The sequence below is a fragment of the Amblyomma maculatum genome, chromosome 7 (genome assembly GCF_055883805.1).
Source record: "Amblyomma maculatum isolate TAMU_Amacu chromosome 7, ASM5588380v1, whole genome shotgun sequence".
NCBI lineage: Eukaryota > Metazoa > Arthropoda > Arachnida > Ixodida > Ixodidae > Amblyomma > Amblyomma maculatum.
In genome coordinates this window covers 47939070-47961198 of record NC_139350.1, presented here as the reverse complement: position 1 = coordinate 47961198, position 22129 = coordinate 47939070, and the positions used below count along the sequence as shown (strand labels likewise).

Below are 22129 nucleotides of genomic sequence, written 5' to 3'. Positions count from 1 at the left end.
TAAAGTTAATATTAGCAGACAGGAACAGCACTACTTCCTGACACGTACTAAGATTTTTAGCAGAAAGGTCACTTCCATAAATATAGTACAGAGGCCGGGAAAAAAAGATGCGTCCTACGTTTGAAACTAAGATCGGAATTAGAGTTACAGACGACAAAAATTTGTAGTTTTGCTAGCGCTGATTGCAAGTTCTAATTCACCTGCGTTTGTTTTCAATTCCCTCCTGATCGACTGTGGAGATCAGATTTTCTGAAAATGATCGCGCAGTTATTTTCGTCATTTAAGAAAGGAAAAGAACTGCAACAAGACAGAAATAACTTGCTTCCTTAATTTTGACAAACGCTCCGTGTAGGCGCACAAAACATCAAAACACACAGTGCTTGACACAAATAGTCTTTTTCGTCGCGACAGTCTTCCCTGCCTACGTTTTGCAGCCATTGTTTAGCACGCAGCTGGTCGCTTTTCCCTCGAGGAATGCAATATAATGTGAATAATTTTTCTCGCCTCCATAAGCATTGAAAATCGCTGCCGCATGTCATAAAGTACAAGAACCTGTACTGGCGCGAGCCACAGGAAACCGCGTGAGGCAGCCTAATTGGGACCGTACAAAAATAAGAAAAAAGCAAAACAAGTTTTTACCCTTAGTACTGAAGTATTGTGACGCGGCGGCAACGTGAAGGGGCATTCTGGTGCCCGGCAGCCATCGAGAGAGCAGGAAAACCGGCTCCCCTTTCGGTTTTGAGGGGGGATCGTTCAGAAGAGCGAGGAGGAAGACGCCGCGCAAGAGAGCAGGTGTCAAAGATCTCCAATTTTCGCTATTTTCCGAAGTTGCGGGGGTTTGAGGAGGGCTAAAGTGACTTCAAGGAGGGCGCGTGGGGCAGCCGCAACGAGCGCGAGCCATCGCCGCCTAGCGGAGCTACTCACTTCAAATCTGGCACGAAATAAGCCCTGTGTGACCGGTGGGGTTCTGGTAAATAAACACTACATTAGAATCAGTCCCAAAGGTGAGCAGATTGGTGGGGTTCTGGTAAATAAGCACTACATTAGAATCAGTCCCAAAGGTGAGCAGATTGTTATCGCTCTTAAGCTGTCTTAAGTGCGTCAAGAATTTTCGCCCGTGTGAGTGTAACGTAGAACGTTGAAAACGAAATAAAGGTGGGCAAGAACCAAGCTTTGAAAGCCAATTTTGAGCTAGCTTCGATCTGTTCTTCAGGGGTGATCTGTGCGCATGACCTGCGGACGTGCTCCGTCATGAGCCCGAACACACCAGGCAAACGCGCTGCCGAAGCACAAGCCTCGGCGGGTCCTGTATATCACTGCTTTTTTGATACCTTTTACAGAGTCAAGTCGAAAAACGTACAAAAATACTTACATTCCAATATTCGTGAACAAATGGGTATCAGACATTGCCTCGAAGGCGAGCAGAATTTTCGCTGCTGTCTATGTCCCGTTCGTGTTTGCATCGAACTGTTCAGCCACCTCGCGGTGAGGAATTTCTCTACTGAAATGCTCGCAAAGAGACCGTTTGGCGTGAAGTATTCAAGAACACCCAGGTAGGGCGGAGATCGCACAGGGTAAATGTGTGTTGGTAGCGAAGCAATGGCAGAGGTTGCTGCGCGCCGAAGGTCGACAATCTTCAACAGAAACGGTTCGTAAATGTGACGCAGCAAATCCGGAATACGACCATTTCATAACTTGCACCAAGAGATTACTAGTGCTTGAAATCATTTAAGGCCATGTAATTGGCTGGCTCGCCTGCACCCAGAGGTGCAGGTGATCCCACGAATTGCCATGTTTTCAACGTATGACCTTTTATGGCAGCTTCGTTACCAGTGTACTTATACCTTTTAAATAGCCGAGCTTTGGCGTTAGATTGTATAGTTGGGCGGCAATGTGTGAGAAATACATGTGGCTGGTCACGACGATACCCACGGCGGACACGAAAACTGTAATTCACTTAAAGTACGACTAATAGAACACCTGCTTGCAATGTTTGGTAGGAAAGCTGATTTCGGCCTCATAAGAACTAGGAAGGCGTGCGCTAATCAGTGTCCTTCGTGTTCAGGGGGTTGGGGAAGAAGCCACCAGGCGGGCCATCTGCTGTGGGTGCCTAGGGAATGGCGGCAGCTGAGCAGTGCTGCGAATCGGCGTGCCGCCGTAGGTCCACTTTCCTCTGGAAGGCCCGGCCGCAGACGCGGCAAGCGAACGGCTTGAAGCCGCTGTGCTTGCGCGTGTGGGTGATCAGGTTGGACGATTGGCTGAACGCCTTGCCGCACACCACGCACTTGTGCGGCTTCTCCCCTGCGAAGAGAGAAGAGGGGGCTGTTGTCACGCCCAATGGCAGTAAAGAGCTGCACCGTCTGGTGCCGTTGCTAAAGTGAGGAGTTTACGAATGTAATTCTGAAGTTTAACGTTCTGAAGTTACACATGGGCTCTAAAGGAAGGCGTAGCTGGGCCGTCCCCATTACCTAACCTCACCTAAATTTTTAATAGCGGTAAAAATGATGGGAGACACTTCAGCCCTACCTTTAAGGGTATGAGGCGATAGCGCCGGCTACCAGCCCACATTTTAAATCTCGCTTTAAACAAGCGGCATGAATGTGCGTGTGAGTTATTGGAGTAACGTGAATCCAAGTGTTCTCCAAGAGTGATTCTGATATCGCCCCCCCCCCAATGAAAAGAGAGGCCAGAGTTGGCAGTTCGTGCCAAACGTACCGCCAGGCAATTCTACGTCAAGTCAGTGCTCGGCCAAGTAAGCTGCCCTGCCAGTGCCATGGTCGTGATTGTTGCACATACAACAGTACCTGGCTTTAAATAGCAAAGTGAAGCTCACACACACACACACACACACACACACACACACACACACACACACACACACACACACACACACACACACACACACACACACACACACACACACACACACACACACACACACACACACACACACACACACACACACACACACACACACACACACACACACACACACACACACACACACACACACACACACACACACACACACACACACACACACACACACACACACACACACACACACACACACACACACACACACACACACACACACACACACACACACACACACACACACACACACACACACACACACACACACACACACACACACACACACACACACACACACACACACACACACACACACACACACACACACACACACACACACACACACACACACACACACACACACACACACACACACACACACACACACACACACACACACACACACACACACACACACACACACACACACACACACACACACACACACACACACACACACACACACACACACACACACACACACACACACACACACACACACACACACACACACACACACACACACACACACACACACACACACACACACACACACACACACACACACACACACACACACACACACACACACACACACACACACACACACACACACACACACACACACACACACACACACACACACACACACACACACACACACACACACACACACACACACACACACACACACACACACACACACACACACACACACACACACACACACACACACACACACACACACACACACACACACACACACACACACACACACACACACACACACACACACACACACACACACACACACACACACACACACACACACACACACACACACACACACACACACACACACACACACACACACACACACACACACACACACACACACACACACACACACACACACACACACACACACACACACACACACACACACACACACACACACACACACACACACACACACACACACACACACACACACACACACACACACACACACACACACACACACACACACACACACACACACACACACACACACACACACACACACACACACACACACACACACACACACACACACACACACATATATATATATATATATATATATATATATATACACTGGTATCACTAGCATCTGTCTGCAAGACAAACTGCTTGTTCAGGTCGGGGAGGCGCCAACTAGCGGTATTCGCTATCGCGTGAGCCAAGGTAACAAATGCGTCGTTCTGTTCCTTGCCCCAGACCCACTTCGAACATTTCCGCAACAGCTGGTTCACGGCCTTGCTAGCTCTGAACAAAGCAACCTGTAGAAAGCAACCATTCCCAAAACCCTCTGCAAGCTTTTCACGTCCGTAGGGTAGGGGTAGTTCAGAGTTGCCTTCAGTTTGTCATCGTTCGGTCTCAAAGTGCCATCATCAACCACAAAGCCCAAACGGTTCACTCTCTTTGATGCCAACCGCTCTTTCTTTGGGTTGATCGTTATACCCGCCCGTCTCATTCTTTCAAGAACGGAATTCAGGTGAATGAGATGCTCTTCGAATGACTGTGAGAATATCACGACGTCGTCGAGGTACGCCATCGCGTAGTTGAACCTTGCATCGCCCAGCTCGATGTCCATCATTCGCATTAACGTGCTCGGTGTATTAGACAAACCAAACGGGAGTTGAGTAAATTCGAAAAGCCCGCGTTGACAGGTGAATGCGGTTTTCTGAATGTCACCTTCCGCCACCTCAATCTGCAGGTACCCTCTGCTTGCATCCAGGACTGTGAAGAACCTTGCGTTGCCTAACGACTGGAAAGGGTACGCAACCGTAGGCGTCAGTGAGTGTTGAGCTATCGATAATCAACACACAGCCTGACCGAACCATCTTTCTTTGGCGCTAGAACCACTGGGGATGCCCAGGGACTTTGTGAGGGTCTCACCGCGCGGGTATCAATCATCTCGTCAAGGCCGCTGTCGAGAAGCTGTCTCTTATGCGCGCTTAACGGCCGCGGGTTACATCTGAAATGGCGCGCATCACCCGTTTCAATCTCGTGCTGAAGCACGTCGGTTCTGCGCGGTTTCTCTGTGAAGGCAATCCGAAAACGGGAGTAATGTTTCCAGAAGCCTTCGGCGCTGACTATTGGGTCCTGAGAAGGACGCGATAATTTCTTCTAATGGGCTACCATTGAGCGTCGCGGGGGGAGCCGTTTGCCACACAAGCCTGGATGCTCTCCCGCTGGGCGACGCATTCCTGTTTGGTTGCGCTAACAAAGGGAGTGAGGGGGTGAAGGGGCTGTAGCGATAGCCGTTCTCCCCCATGTCGAGCACAATGCCTTCGCTCGAGAGAAAATCTCTTCCCAGAATAACTGGTATGGCTTAGCCGGGCAGATAGACGAAGCGATGTCTCCGCTTTCTGCCGTCAAAGCGTATGACGAGACGCACTGCTCCCTTCGCTTTTGCCGTCCTTGCTGCTAAGCTCAAAGGGGTTTCGGCTGGCCTGACACAGATGTTACATCTACGGCAGGACTCGAACACGTCGTCACCGACCAGTGACAGCGCTGAGTCCGTGTCAACGAGTGCATAGTAGCTTTGACCAGCTAACCACATTAGCATAAAAGGGCTTGAGCGCGACAAAACTGCTTGCGCTCTACAGGCGAGGGGGACAAAAGCCTCTGCGCCGCCGGTGTGGTCGCCCGGTGACGCGGCGTGGGAGTACGTTTCCCATTTTCCGCCGTCGCTACCGCGAAATTCCCCCGCCGACAGCGACAGGCTGGTGTTATCAATTATCGCCGCCGGCGGTCCGCGTTTCCCTGCATACGCCTAGCTTGACACTCGCGTGCCACGTGGCCCGGCTGGCGGCAATTCCAACAAAAGCCGATCGTTCACCTGCTGCGCGGTCGGAGAATGCCGCGTTCCACGAAGCGGTTGGGGACGTCTTTCCTCTCTTTCCGAGTCTGTACGGATGTCGCTGACGAGCCCAGCTCGACGCCGCTACTCGAACGCGTAGGGGTCAAGAGAGCGAGGAATAGAGGAGCCTTCCGCTGGCCTTTCCTGCCCTACCGTCTCTACATCTGCGCCTCTGGCGCGCGGCGCGGAGTCGTGGCATCCGGCCCAGGCGCATCACGTCTCTAGCGATTCGGCTGGCCTGGAGGGTGACTGGTAGCGCAATTCAGAGAGTAAATCCGCCTGTACTAGCTTCGATTCCTTTGCTAGGGCCTCGAGGTTTGCAAAACCACGTCCCCGCAAATACGGCTTGAAACGCGGATGGCATTACCTGATCACGCGCGCGACCTGTTCAGGATCGGTTGCCGTGGGATCTGCCCTCTTGTAGAGCTCCTGCATTGCGCGTACATACTCGAGAAGGCTCTCCTCTGGGTGCTGTGTGCGCAACGCTAGCTCCTCAAGCGTCCGGCACTCGTAATCAGGCGGCAAGAACTCGGCACGGAAGCGATCAGTGAAGTCTGCCATCGACTGGAAGGCCGGCTGGTAGCGTCTAGTTTGTGGGCGATTCCTCTGCTCAAGGGATACGCAAGACAAACACGCTAACTCTAAATTCAAAATGACGTCGCGTCTATCACACAAAGAACCGGCCCGTCATGAGTGCCGGTGCGCTCCCACGTCGGCAGAGAAATCGTCCACATGGGTGCTAAATCAGCCCCACGTTGGGCGCCAGTTTTGGGGCGATTCCTCTGCCCAAGGGATACGCAATACACACACTCACAGCGGGCCGTGTAAGAACATTTTTTCTTTCACAGTGAGGTGTCCATGAAGATGCGGGGGCTCAGCGCTCGTTGCCAGGAGAGCAGCTCGGCAGCGGCCAGCGGGTCATCCAGGAGCGAAGAGAGAGAGGCGACGGCGTGCGGCTTCCTTTATAGCCCCCGCGCGGGACCGGTTATCCCTGAATGAGCGGGGAGAGGGAAGGGGTTAAAGCGGCGGCGCATCGGTAGCCGCGGCAAAAACGCTCCCTTTAAATGTGGCTGGCGTGGTCCCCACACAGCTGACGAGAGCCATCGAGCTCAGCAAAAACCACGCCATGGTGACCCCGAGGCAAGGGTTCGAGGCAATGTGCTGAGATGCAGAAATCACCCCCGCCCCCCCCCCCCCCCCCCCCCATCCCCTTGCAGCACGGGGTACGCGCCAGCTTTGAATGTCACCTGACGGAGCAGGCTATTCGACATCAGGAGATGCCCGGCGCCCCAGTCGGGGCGCTGGAACCGTCCTGTTACCGGCACTCGGCGAAATTGGCAAATGATCGTAGAGCACCACTTCCGCTCTGCGCCCGCATGCGCACAGAAAACGTACGGCCTGCACGCTTGCGGAACCGGTCGAAAAGCAAACATACAACGGCCTTAAGCAGCTATGACGATAACGGCATTGAAATGTTGAACGATGCTGGAGAGTACGCGTCCACGACACGACGCATGACAAGAATGTATAGGGAAAGCGATGCGTTCGAGTGCTCCTCGAGCGAGCACACAACCGCCTGCCAAAGGTGGTGAACACCATGCGCTGAAGCCACAGCACAGTGACAGACTTGATTCGAAATGCTGGAACGCGTTCAAAATGCTGCCGCCTCGACCGCCATCGTCGGGCGGTCGTGTACGTGTGTGAAAGCGTGGCGCCATCCTTTGACACGACGAAACCGTTGTTTCGCGCAACGCCATCTTAGCCGTGCAGTGTTACTGATTACCTGGTCGTAGTACCGGCGAGCAGCCCTCCAGAATCAAAGCATGATAATGGTATATGGATAGATGTACCTGCCTTTTGAACGCCCTTATTAAAACGACAAATAGAAAATCAGAGCATTTTAACTTAATAGGTCAAGTGGCGTACCGCAACTAACATTGAATTTAAATTGGGAAAAAATATTTTGTGCCTCGTTTGGGCAACACCTGTAGCGCTTGTATGCTGGTACTCTACAAACACGTACAGAGCGGAGAACTAGTCAACTCGTCTTGTTAAATCTCATCCAGTGCCCGAATGAACCCGTTTCGGCTCCGGCATGACGAGAAGTCAGTTTCCAGATGTTGGTTCTCGGTTTCGGCTTGACGTCACCTTATTATCGCCGACAATTGGGGCTAAAACCATTTCACTGTTTAAAATAAGGATAGTGACGCGTCAAGCAGCGCTCGAAACCTCAACATCATCATCAGCAGCAGTAGCCTGACTATACCCACTGCAGGGCGAAGGCCTCTCCCATATAGAGACGGCGGCAAACTCAAGCGCCGGTGACACGGGGGTATCGCGCTCTTCTTCCATTCCCCTGTAAATACTTTGCTACTACTTCGTTTCAGAAACTCGGCTTGAAGATCCTGCTATTGTAAATGAAAAGAGGAAAAACAAAACGCAAATAAGCGCGTAGGCGTGCACTTCCTCGAGCTGCGCTCGCTACTCGATTTCTGACGCTGTCCTCCGCGCGTTGTACTTTGTACACGGTCTCTCTGTATGAAAGGAAACTATCCAAAAGACGGTTCGTTTTTTCTCTACTGAAGTCGAAAATTATGCATTGGCATTACATACACCAAAATTAATTCCACTAAGAAAAACAGGAAAAAGTATGCTTGGCACCTAGAAGGACGGAATAACGATTAACTTAATTCCAATACTATAACTTTGTTCCTTTTCATGTTAAACAACCCTGTGCAGACCATGAGAGTTAACTCCTCCAGATTTGCACTATGTAAAACAAGGCGAGGTCGTGGATGAGCAAAGAGGTAAGTGCGTTTAATAGTAACAGGTAGAAAAGTGGTGAAATTAATTTAAAAAAAAAACGGCACATATAGAAAGCACGCTAAAACCTAGTACATCCAATGTAGGGTAGCGCGGAGAGGGAAATGGGGGTAGGGCGTGGTTAGCGGAATTTCAGGTAGGCATATGAGATCTCTAGCGGTAGCACTGCTTCTTGCGAAGTACGGCTGCGAGACTCTCAAAATAACTAACAGTCGCTCAGCGAAGAGCAAGCCAAGTTCATCGGTGGTTTTACAGCAGACGTCGCCTCGAGGTACGATCCTCGCACCCAGTGATCACCAGTATATATTCCCCTAATCTGAGTTTAATGAAACAGTGGTGCACAGGCACTAGTGCTTGTTATGGCAGGCACGACGATTTTAGTTCTCCATTCCCAAAGCGCAGCTGAGTGACATACTTTGTTTAACTGCATGCCATTCCGCTGTTGCTATCAGGCGCACGCATTGACCAGTCACGCCGTTTCGAGAAACATTACTAGATTAGTGTTGAGGTTTACGTTGAGGACAGCCCAGAGGGCTATGGAACGAAAAATGGTAGGGGTAACATTAAGAGATAGGAAGCGTGCAGAGTGGGTCAGAGAAATAACTCAGGTTACCGACATTCTAGTGGAAATTAAGAAGAAGAAATGGGCATGGGCAGGACATGTAGTGCAAAGAGAGGATAACCGATGGTCGCTTAGGGTAACAAACTGGATTCCAAGGGAAGGAAAGCGTAGCAGGGGGCGGCAGAAAGTTAGGTGGGCGGATGAGGTTAAGAAATTCGCAGGGGTCAAGTGGATGCAGCTAGCACAGAACCGGGCTAAGTGGAGAAATATGGGAGAGCCATTCGCCCTGCAGTGGGTATAGTCAGGCTGATGATGATGATGATGATGATGATGTTAGTTTAGTGGCTGTTATTTCACTCACTGTAGAAATGCATTTTCAGATAGGTTCCGCTAGCCTGCATTTCCTGACCTCTACGTTGCAAGAGTAGCTTTTGTATCAATTTTACGAATGACAGCTTTTATGTTCTGAACCATAACTGCTGCTCACCAAGTCTTCAGTGCGCACCCACATGCGCAGATGTGTGCGCGGTGCAGTGGCCTTACATTTCATTGCAACCTCCTGCATCATGTTCATTTCTCTTCCAACAGCACTGCATGGACCCACGGATTGCAGCAGAAGCACGGCAGATGCGACGAGTGAATGGTGTGGCCTTCCCCCAAGCATCAGTACTCCTCTCTGCCCTGAACAATACAAGTTACCCTTGCTAAGGAAGCCGCGACTGGGACTGTGTAGTTTATGTATACCTGTTTTGTTAGATATCATTTGCCATAATTCGGAAATCAACGGTATGCTATTTTTTGTCTCTACAGCTAAGTGCTGTTTCTCGCGTTGTGTATTTTTATTTTTCTGTACTGTGCACATCGCCTAATGTGTGCCAAGTTTTGTCAATGCATCCGTCTACATCTGTTAAATCTCATGTGTTTTATATGCAGCAAAATAAATGTTCATTTCCCAAAGCACTTGGCATCTTTTCTGCAATACTGTTTTGCAGAGGCTGTGGCGCAGCTGCGTTGATGGCCAGTTTAGAGCACTGGGAATCTATTTTTCATGTTGGTATGCATGCTGAAAATAAATACAAACACTAGCAGACCATGTAAGACCAAAATAATGCGCCAAAAGGGCAGGGAAGGACGCAGCGCATGCCAGCATTCAAATTGCGCGCCTTTCAGCAAGACCGGGAGTAGTTGCCACCGTCCGCTTGGTGCGCTACAGTCAAATGGGCCGCTGAAAACCCCGCAGGCAGGCTCGCGAAATGGGCGCTGACGTTGCAATGTTACGCGTACGCCATTGAGTATCGCCGCGGCAGCATGAATAAGGTGGCCGACGCTTTATCGCGCGCACCGTGGAAAGCTGGCGGAAGCGGCGAAGAGGCGATGTCCAGCATTGGTGAAAGCGGCGTCGCCGCTTTTGCAGAGGAGGAGAGCGCGGACGCGAGAGACGCCGCAGTTGGGGGCTGCGGAAACTTCGACCACCTGGGGTTCTTTAACGTGCACTGACATCGCACAGCACACGGGTGCCTTGCTTTTCGTCTCCACCGGAAATCTCCAGGTGGTGGAAATTTTTCCGCACTCCTCCACTACCGCACCCCTTTCTCTCTTTCCGCTTTCACTCCCACCTTCTTTCCTTCCCTGGCTTCGTGGTTCAGATGCCCAAAGTGTGACAGATACTGCGCATTTCCTTTCCGGACAACCAATAATTAGGGCATTTTTATTAACATACACCAGCAACACCAGTGTTGCAAACCTCCAATACCTCCAATGTTTTTTTTTTCTTTTCCTACACTTGTGTCGCCCTTTTAAGTCAGAAGCACATCCACCTCTAGTTGGCGTGTCGTCACATTCACTGAACGTCGACATGTGTCGTACGGTCAATGCTGACCTCTGATCGATTTTATTTTCACAGTTTTTGCTCTAATAACTCATCATCTGATTAGTACTTTTTTTTCTGCAACACCCTCACATCAGAGTGAAGTGCTACGACTGATTTCGACCACCTGGGGATCTTTAACGTGCACTGATATCGCGCAGCACACGGACGCCTCTCCGGTTTGCCCCCATCGAAACGGAGTCGCCAGCAGTCGTGATCGAACCCGGGTACTCCGGAACAATAGTCGGGCATCTTAACCACTGCGCCGTTGTAGCAGGGCCCAAGCAGTAGTATTATTGTGGAGGCCTGCACTACCGATACTTCCTTCCCTCTTCTTTGAATCCCTTCCTCCCATTCTTTAGAGCTCGATTCAAGTGTCCACAAAGATGGATGCGATACGCAAATACATCCGTGTGCTGTTCGATGACAGCGCAGGTTAAAGATAACAATAATAATAATAAGAATAAGCTTTGTCAGAATTTGTCACACATATGTGTGACAAATACTGCCACACGCGCTAGGAAATCTCTTAGTACTGACCCGGCCTTCCATTTCTTATAAACGAATTTACGAGTCCGGGGAACACGAGCCAGGAATTAGTACCCGGGTTTGAACCCGACCACCACGGCGGCGTTTCAATAGAAAAGAAGCGAAGAGGCGTCTGTGTGCTGTGCGATGTCAGTGCACGTTAAAGATCCCCAGGTGATCTAGATTACTCCGTAGACCTCCACTACGGCAGCCCTTTCTATTTTTCCGTATGACTGCCATCTTCCTTCCTTCCTTCCCTTACGGTGAGGTTCAGGTGTCCGCAAAACAAGTGTGAAAGGTACTGCGCCATTCCTTTCCTGTAAACCAATTATTATTATTATATTATTTCTGCCTTTTACAGTGTAGTTATTCTAGGTAGTAATTAAAATATCTGTTCGCAGTTAGTCCACTTTGCTTGACGATATTTTTGAAGTGATACTTAGAAAAACGACGAAAATTTTAGAAATTTCTCTGAGCCTAACTAGGACACCCATGGTTGTCCTGTAGAGTGTGTGGACGGAACTGTGACGCAGAAAGGACGTTGAAAATGTAGGCGTTAAATACATTCTTGAATTAATAACTGCGCAGACGAAGTAATTTGCTTATCAAATGAAAGAAAGGAAAAACAGCGGTAACCGTCTGTGATCTTTTTTTTTTCTTAATTTTTGATGGCTTCACGCACTCTATAATGCGTATTCATACTTACCCAGCTTCCATCCGCGTGCTTCCCCCAGTATGCTGAAACTGCGCGCCCGTCAAGCGCTGCCCACAGTACGTGCAGTGAAGCATCACAAAATGCTGCGGGGCCGCTTGTAAGCAAGGACCATTTCTACTGTGCTGCATTGCGAAGACGGTAGCTGAATCCTTTACGATTTTAAAGATTGGACCGCATGCCCTCCAGTCACTGTAAAATGCTGATATTGCAGCTAAAAATGTTTTCATTTCTGGTCCATAGCTGCTCCAAAAAGCAAATTTCCTGCTACATATGAGCTGCTTCAATACCTGGTTTGATCGTCTCACCCCTGAAGGGAAGCTAAAGCAAGGTACCCGTGTTCTGTGCATTGTCACTGCACGTTAAAGAACACCAAGTGGCCTAAATTTCTGGAGGTACCTGTAAAGTTCGGTGTAGGCACGCGGTAATGTGGTGGATATGTGCACTGTCAAGCTTCAGCCCGGGAGCAGCGCTTCCTGGTTTGTGTTCATAGTATATTCAAGGGGCTCTCCGGCACGGAGGTATTCGCGCGGCTCAAAGTGAACGGCACGTATTCGGAGGCCGTTGGAATGACAAGGTTGGAACGAAGAAGCCCGTGTATATATGACAAAAGAGAGATGCATCTGCTTGGGAGAGGTCTGTGCGTGTCGTTTCAGCAACAACAACACGCTCGCAAGGGCGAAGCTCACTGATGGTGCAGACTTTGGGGGAACCGGCGGGCCAAGATGACAGCCACTTATTGTAGAGTGTATGCCGCCAAGAAGTACAGGAAGGATGCTTTGAAACGGCATTGCCAATGTGGCACTGACAACCATAACGTTGCAATAACCAGGTACGATGTCGACGCGTAGGCGACACGGGGCGAAAGGAAATGTTGCGCCTTGTGATTGTTTGCTTGTTTTCCTTCTCTCTGCTAAGTTTAACTGTTGTCGCTCAGAGCACGCAATTTGGCAAGTCAATGGTGGTCTCTCGGACCACTGCCGTTTGTATGTTTTAACTATTTTGTAGCTCTTGCATGTATGTGTTGGGAAAGTATTTGCAGAAGGAAGTTGAAGGGGTGTTGTATAGGCAGCAAGTAACCAATTCAGTTGATACTTGCTGCAGTTGGCTACGATTCGAGTGGCTATGATCGAGCTGCGCTCCATGACATTAAAGGGCAACTCCGGAGGTTTTTGACATTCGAATATTGGAATAAAAATTTTACTGTATATTTTCCTCTCCGTCCTGACGCATTCTACAAAATTTGGGCACCGTACGATAATCCGCTCGCACGCAACACGACTGTAAAATATGCTGTTTTCATGGCTTAAGTTGAGACTATTTCTGCCGGCAACACTGAGTTTCTGACGTCACTAACAGTATACCGGCATTACTGTCCACTTCCCGCATGATTATGAAATTGTGAGGCTTATATTGAACTACCTCAGACATTTTATGCAATGCTTCACGATTTCAATACGTTATTGTCACCATCCAATGCACGTACGAGTGGTTTTCTAATACTGAGTGTGACGTCACCATTTCGTCACCTGGGACGTCGTTTCTGGCTGTGAAAGCAGTTTCAGTTTCGATTTGCTGTTTTTCGTATTTAAAAATACTTCTAATTGGAATTTTGAAAAACGGTTTTTTGTGTTGGAGTCAGGACGTGCGAGGAATGTAATTCAATGAAAAACAGAAAATGATAGAAAAACCACCGGAGTTGACCTTTCAAGGGCAACTCTGAGGTTTTTTTGACATTCGAATATTGGAATAAAAATTTTTCTGTATATTCTCCTCTCCGTCCTGACGCATTCTACAAAATTTGGGCGCCGTATAATAATCCGTTCGCGCGCAACACAACTTTAAAATATGCTGTTTTCGTGGCTTAAGTTGAGACTATTTCTGCCAGCAACACTGAGTTTCTGACGTCACAAACAGTATACCGGCGTTACTGTCCACTTCCCGCATGATTATGAAATTGTGAGGCTTATATTGAACTACCTCGGACATTTTATGCAATGCTTCACGATTTCCATACGTTATTGTCACCATCCAATGCACGTACGAGTGGTTTTCTAATACTGAGTGTGACGTCACCATTTCGTCACCTGGGACGTCGTTTCTGGACGTGAAAGCAGTTTCGGTTTCGATTTGCTGTCTTTTCTTTTTAAAAATACTTCTAATTGGAATTTCGAAAAACGGTTTTTTGTGCTCGAGTCAGGACGTGCCGAGGAATATAATTCAACCAAAAACACAGAATGATGGAAAAACCACCGGAGTTGACCTTTAAAGCTCAGCCCGAGAGCCCCAGTGGAGAGTTCTGAGGTGTGGCTAAGCGCGACATCTTTGGCTAGAACGAGGTAGCCAGTTTGGTCCAAACTTGCTGTAGATGCTGTAAATATTGTACAGTTTTGTATACATAAACTTCAAGTCATTTCTTTGCTATCTCCGAGTATCGCTATGCAAATTTTATCACCATCTTCCTCTGCACTTTATCGTCCTGGAAGAACCAGATTTAAAATTCATTCCTCCACTACGGCGTCTCTTATAGCTTGCGTCGCTATGGCACGTTAAACCCCTTAAACCAAACCATTTTTATAACTCAGTGGCGGGTTGGTTTGAAACACTTCATATATACTGTTTGTTTCGTGTTTGTCGTTCGTGGCATACGATGTTAAGTTTTTAGCAATGCGGCCTATGACGCGCTAACTGAAGGCAAACCTGCAGCAGCGCCGTCTGCCCGCATCGGTGCTACAGGCACCTAAATGGCGCACCCCGCGTGGGCTCGCATCCCACTCTAACCTTTATCGTTACGCTCGTATTTTATTTATTCATGTTTTCTCGTGGCGTAAACAGACAAATTCTGAGGTGAAAATCGCTGTACAACGCGCCTGAAAAAAAAAAAAAAAAAGGCTGAGTTCACTCCTTTGAACTTAACAGCTTGTGCAACCCCGGAGTCTGAATGCCGTATATATCACTTGTGAACGCCGCAACGTTCCATTGGCTCCTAAGTTCAAATAACCGAGTGTGATGTTGAAAGAGAGAGAGAGAGATGTGCGCACCTACCGGTGTGAATGTAGGTGTGCTTCTTCATGTCCGACTTCTGGTGGAAGCGCTTTCCGCAGAAGTGGCACGGGTAGGGCCGCGTGTCCGAGTGGATGAGCAGGTGCGTGGACAGCGTCGAGGAGCGCTTGAAGCGCTTGCCGCACTGGCCGCACGAAAAGCAGCGCTCGGCTGTCGTCTTGGCCTGCCACAAGGAAATGCCCTTATGTGTCTCGCTATCACAGCACTGGTCCAATGAAAAGCATATATGCACGGTCTCCGCGGGACGCATTGAGTTTTATTGCAATATGCAGTACAGTTGAAATCAACAGCCCGCCAAGCAGGAAGGCATGATGCAGAACTTGCTACAAGCTCTGGATAAAAAAGTAATCGCAATGCTCCCTGTGTGAGCTACCACAAAGAGAACACTAGTACTGCGGTTTCCACCATCGGCACGTTGTTCTTCCTTCTACTTTGTGTTTAACTATATTTCCCCTAAACAGATTGCATTACTAATTTATGTGATTACCGAAGTAAAAATTAAAAAAAAAGACAAAGTACAATTCTCAATGCTTACCTTGGCCTCGCCGACTGTTGGCTTCTTTCCTTTATATTCATTACAACAAATTTGATAATTTCATTAGTTATGTCAGCTTTTTTAGATTGATTAGCATCTTTATTTGCTTTGTTAATATTGTTAGATGCTAATCCATTGATAGCAGATTTTTGAAAATCATAGTCTTGCTTAACGATGGGGTTTACCATGCGGCCGATATTACTATCTACCCGGTGAGCTCTTACCTCGCCTTTTCACTCTTGCTATTTAAAAATAGAAGAATAGCGGTATATTTTCTGTGGCACTTTCCCTAAGATTACTCTCGCCGGACGTTAGCGCGCGCGCGCGCGCGTGTGTGTGTGTGTGTGTGTGTGTGTGTGTGTGTGTGTGTGTGTGTGTGTGTGTGTGTGTGTGTGTGTGTGTGTGTGTGTGTGTGTGTGTGTGTGTGTGTGTGTGTGTGTGTGTGTGTGTGTGTGTGTGTGTGTGTGTGTGTGTGTGTGGTCCAATGAAGCAGGCTTTTTTTCCAACATATCTTTTTCGACCACTTTGCAGTGCATTTGGACATAAAATGTAGAAACCCTGACTTAACGTCTCCCTCAAGAGTCTGTATCAAACTCATCCTTGATATGCGTACTTACAACGTTCTGTAGCTCGTACCCAGGCTCACGTATGGCATCTTCGCGCGCCAACTTACTGGCAGCCACAATCCACATATCGTCAAAAATGTGTTCGCAGTTTGCGTCAGTGTCAGCGTATATCCATCGCTTTCACACTGCAGCAGATCTACAGCGGCGTCGAAATGAGGCAATAGCAGTCGTGGTATGGCAAGCGATACAGGTCGAAACACTGCGCTCATGTCGGTGGCTGCTATAAGTTGTAAGCCAACCGTGCGTGCTCGTTTTGGAAGCTGCAGTCAGACGCCAGTGTAGTACGTTCACCTGCCCGAGCGGCACGTGCACAGAGCTGCACGCTCACGACACTGCTGGGCACCTCTGCAGCACTTTTAAGAACTAGTGCAGCCATTGCAAGCCAAATAGAAGGTACCTAAGCGCCGACACCACAGCAAAGACCGCGCGGAAGCATCCGAGCTTCGCATTAGCCACGGTGACCACCACAGCGACGGTAAAAAAAAATCCTGCAGGCGTCTGAGCTGATAATGTGAACGGCCGAACATTTTGACGGGCAGCACAAGCGTTGTCTCTCGAAAAAAAAAAAAAATCGGTACAATGACCAGTGGTCTCTGCGCTCCCTATAGGTGGCACTGTAGTGAACTGGTTTGGTTTGGTTTGTAGGGTTTAACGTCCCAAAGCGACTCAGGCTATGAGAGACGCCGTAGTGGAGGACTTCGGAAATTTCGACCACCTGGGGTTCTTTAACGTGCACTGACATCGCACAGCACACGGGCGCCTTGCTTTTCTCCTCCATCGAAAAGCGACCGCCGAGGCCGGGATTCAATCCCGCATCCTTGGGAACAGCAGTCGAGCGCCGTAACCACTGCACAACCCCGGCGGGACGTAGTGAACTGGAAACCAACACTGGTTTCTCTATTGGTCGGCGCGTACAGGTTTATTGTTCCCAGAGTTCACCAGTGTTGGTGTAGTGAAGTGGAAACCAACACTGGTGAACTCTGGGAACAATAAGCCCGTACGCGCCGACCAGTGGAGATACCAGTGGATCGTTTTGCACTCGCTGCTCCCGAATGTTGCTAACTCGAGCGAACACTTGCTATCTCTTTTTCTCCAAGCATTGAGAAGAGCTGTGCGTTTTGAAAAAAAAAAAAAAATTGACAACAAGCGAGGCGGCGTTAGAAGCTTTGCAGCTTGAGTCGCTCTCGTATTTTGCCATGGAGCATGCAGGCTCAGGTGCGCATTTCGTCCAACGCAGTGTCATTTACGATCCGTTAGATGGAGTTTTTCTGAATGTCTTGCGGTAATCAGTATGATACGGTGCGACCTCGGCACGGAGGCGTCCTGTATAGCAAAGGTATTCGAAGGTCCAAGTGCTTCGTTATAAAGGCGTTTGAGTGTCTAGTTTTTTGCGGTTTATTCCTCACCGATAATGAAACTGTCGATCCTCGGAGAGGTCAAACTAGCGCAAAGGGTTGAATCCACGGACGTTTACGCGAGATTACTCAAGATGGGTGTTTCGTGCCGTATCGATGCAAAGAACGGAGAAGGCAGTTATATCTCCGTCTAGTGTGCCTGATAAATCAATGCAAAAATATTGAAGCCGACATTCACTATTTGCTCTGGGACTGACCGGTACTGAAGCCGACAAAAGCCCGGCACCTGAAAGTAGCGAGTCTTTCACCGCGAAATCCTTCTTCTATACTGCCTGGACGCATGGGATCACATCACCGCTCTCACTCCTGAACGTCATAAAATCAGCAAACCTTTTTTCTTTCCATTAATTTAATAATTTCTTCCTCCTTCATCATATACCGATCTGATGTCCCGAGTCAATCAATACCGTTTACAAAGAAAGCAAAAGCGCGAGCATCCTCCCGTTTATAATCCAGAAGGGTTGTCAGCGCGGAAGTTGTGGACATACTTGGGCGTGCGGTGGCGGCAAAGTGGCAGAAGGCAGCGCCGCGGCGGCCAGCGGCTGGCACCACGAGAGCAGCTGTAGCGACAGGCATCCGCTGCAGCAGACGCCTTGCTGCGGAGGCTGGTAGCACGGAGCCGGCGGCAGCAGCAACAGCGGCTCGCCCAGGGACGGGAGGCGTGTGGCAGGCTCCTCCTCACCGCCTGCATTCATCATCATCAGCCTACCTGCTACTACTGCAGGACAAATATCTCGCCTATGAACACTGCTGATCGCATAGTTACCTAACTTTATCGTTTGCGCCTGATTGATGAATGAACGCTCAGAGCGCGCCCTTTTAAACAGGCTGCTGGTGGCGGCATTGCCCTATTCCACCAAAAGGAGAGAGATCCTACAGTGAGAAGAGATGGCATCGCGCGATGCTAGGACCCCAGGAGTCCTATTTTCGCCAGGCATCATGTGCAATAGTTCTGAATTTCTGCGTCCAGCAGAGTGGATGCGAGTTACATTGCACGTGTAGTTTCTGTGGCAGCGTAGAGGTGGTGAATTTGCCTCCCGTGGACTGCTTTTAGACTCTTTGTCCCGCCTCCGCAAGTCTCCTCCGCAAAGTCTGCTTGTCAATGAAATTGAATTAGCGAATCGGTGGTGGAACCTGATCCCATGCATACACAGCAGTCCCGTACACGTTACAGAAAATAAGTTAGCGGTTATAACCACAGTTAGTCTATTTCTAGTGTAATTGGTTGCATCAGCGGTCAATTGCAGCCCGCGAAAAGTAAATGAATTACTACGTAACAGCAATTGATTATTATTGCACCACATTTCTTTGAACTTTACTGAAATAGCACAAACTCGCTCAAACCGCAACAAACTAGTGCAACTTGCGCGAACTGTCTTATACCCAGTTAATTTTCAGCAGTTGTTTTTCAAAGTTATCGTTCGCTCGTGTAGTCATCAGTCGTTACATTGAACACTCTTTATATAAGCGCTAGAGAGTATCCATACGAACAGCTTGGGAACACTCTCGTTGTTGCACAGTGCTTCGACGTGAGTTTAAACACGCTCAGCGAAGCGCCGTGCTTCGTTCTTATAATCTGTTAAAAGGAACTGCATGTAGGTTCGCAAAAGGCTTTTAAAAACTGTGCCAGTGTTTTTTCTGTTTCTTTTTGAACATCACAGGCGGCTTCTTGTGTGAAAATATGGCAAGGCCGGTTGAATTCTTCCACCATAAACTGCTGGAGCTCCTCACGTCGTCCCTCCCTGGACAGGAATTGCAAAAGACGACAGCAGAAGCTATATACATCAAGAACGAAGTCCCCGGAGAGCGCAGCATCCCAGGCAGCCATGAGCCGTGTGGCCAAACAATTTGACGCAATCACATTGTTATGGAGGCCTTGCTCTATAGCTTTTTCTGCACATAACTAATTGACAATTGGTAATAAGTTTAAGAAATACATAATTGAATTTAATTATTACCCCGAAAGTTCCTTTCTGAAAAAAAAAATGTAATCAATTGAATATAACATTACCCAGAAATGTTAATAATTACAACCAATAAACTACGTATAACTCTGCTATGTAACACTCGAGCCCCAGCCTTCAGTCTCCAGTGGCTACGTTGTAAATAATGTGCGCGAAATTACAACCATTTTTTAAAGAAAATATCTGTACCAGTACAGAGAATCTCAGTTCTACTTTCTTGACTGAAATACGTTCACGAAAAAAACGGTATTTTATTTATTCAGGTTACCCCTAAAGGCCCTCCAAAGGAGGGTATTACATAGAGGGGGGGGGGGATACAATTGTAAAAAACACGATGCAATTATCAACAATTACAATAAGAACCATTAAATATAACATCAAAAGAGGAAAGAAAAACAACAGCCAATATTTACACATTTCCGTCACAGCGAAGTAGCTCTTGGAATTTTTTTATGTTAGTTTCTGTAGCGATGTGCGATGGCAAGTTATTCCATTCAATGATAGTGCGAGGTATGAATGAATTGGCATAAGATGATAAATGACACTTTGCGCGTTTAAATTTGAAGGCATGATCAAGTCGTGGAAAAATGACATCAGGTGATTGAAACAAATCACTGCTCAGTAGTGGATGGTAATAAAACTTATGGAAAAGTGTTAACCGACCGTGTTTACGACGACATGATAAGTCTTCCAGTTCAGCACGTTGTTTTAATGCTGGGACGCTAGTGAAAGGTGAGTAGTCTGAAAAAATAAAACGCACAGCAGGGTTCTGCAAGAATTCGATGTTGGTGATAACATAGGCTTGATCAGGGTCCCAAATAGCCGCAGCATATTCAATTTTAGGGCGTATTAGAGTGATATAAGCAAGTTTTTTAACATGGATAGGAGCGTGTTTGAGAGAACGTTTAAGAAGACCAAGTGAACGGTTAGCAGCAGCTAGGGTGAGGTCGATATGGTGATGCCATGAGAGATCAAACTGAAGGTGCACGCCAAGGTATTTGTGTTTGTTAGTTTAACAGCATTGTCATTGAGCATGTAAGTGGTTGAAATGCGAGCGGTACGACGGGTGAAAGCCGATACCGTGATTGGAAGGCAAGAAATTAGATATATTTTTGCCGTCGGTTCTATTTTCTACCGCAAACCGATTTTTACTTGAATAGTAGGTGAATTCTCAATAGAAAGCGAAATGGTATGACAACCATGAATGCTCTGTCCAATGATCGGCTACGCAACAATTTCGATTCGAAAGCAGATAACTAGTGGTGCCACATTGAGGTCCGTTTTTGGTTGGCTCCCTGCTACAGTGGTATCTGCTACGTCTTGTTCCGCTTGCCTCTTATAGACAACGGCTGTTGCGAGGCCAGCCTTATGGGTGCCATCGAGTATTGCCAGCGCCGAGAGATATTCGTGAGATGGAGTTGGCAAGGCTTTTGCCTTAATATAGTGCTCATTGAAGAAATTTGAGCTTAATGCAATTTTATTGTTGTTACAGGCAGAAAACGTGAAATGAGACAAGTAAAAAAAAGCTATATTTGCATCATTATCTTCACTGCGAAAGAAATAAAAAACAAAAAACACGGTATAACAAAAACTTTTTGTCAATTTACAAAACTTTTCTATCAGTTGTAAGCAGAAAAAATTGTAAAATCACAGAAAATTAAAAAAAAAAAACATTGCAGAACAAAACATTTCTTGCAGGAATGCTGCCAGAAAAGTTCTGTATTTTTCAACAAAAGTGTTTTACAGTGTACGGACCAACTGATCAAGGAGGCTGTCAAACTGGTGACACAGCTGAGGGTGCTGCGCCGGAAAGGCCGGCATGCCAACGTTTAACGCTAAAACTTTATTCCGAGAGGCTAGCCTAGGGTTTAGGAAAAGCACCGGGGAGTTATTAGTAGGGTTCGCAGAACCTAACAATTTCAGGCGATGAGCACTTTCTTTTTCGAACGGGAGTACCGGAATTGGACTTGAAAGAGCCCTATTGGAGAGACTAAGAAATGAAACAGACTGTGCGTTATACACCTGGCGTCGCGGATGATGTGAATAGATCCGGCAAGGTGCAATGTAATGACTTCAGGATCGTACGGCTTTGGATTATCCTTGACTTGAATAAAGCACGGAGGAAGCTAGTAAAGAAAAAGCTCATTCATTAGTTGGCGGTGCGAGAAATAACTCTTTCCTTACCGCACGTATTCAAATCGTTAAATTTGAACCATGGAGCAAAATGCCCTATTTTCAGCAGTGCAGGC

General features: G+C 48.0%; 1 protein-coding gene across 1 annotated transcript; it reads right to left on the bottom strand.

The window, feature by feature from the left end:
• Positions 1-2110: 2110 nt before the first annotated feature.
• LOC146183154 (uncharacterized) lies at positions 2111-18611 on the bottom strand. The gene is made up of 4 exons (XM_084608339.1): positions 18405-18611; positions 15860-15881; positions 15323-15490; positions 2111-2301 (listed from the first exon to the last, which is right to left on the bottom strand). Exons 1-4 carry the CDS (start codon positions 18609-18611, stop codon positions 2111-2113), a joined length of 588 nt encoding a protein of 195 aa, XP_084464465.1.
• Between the last annotated feature and the right edge of the window lie 3518 nt (positions 18612-22129).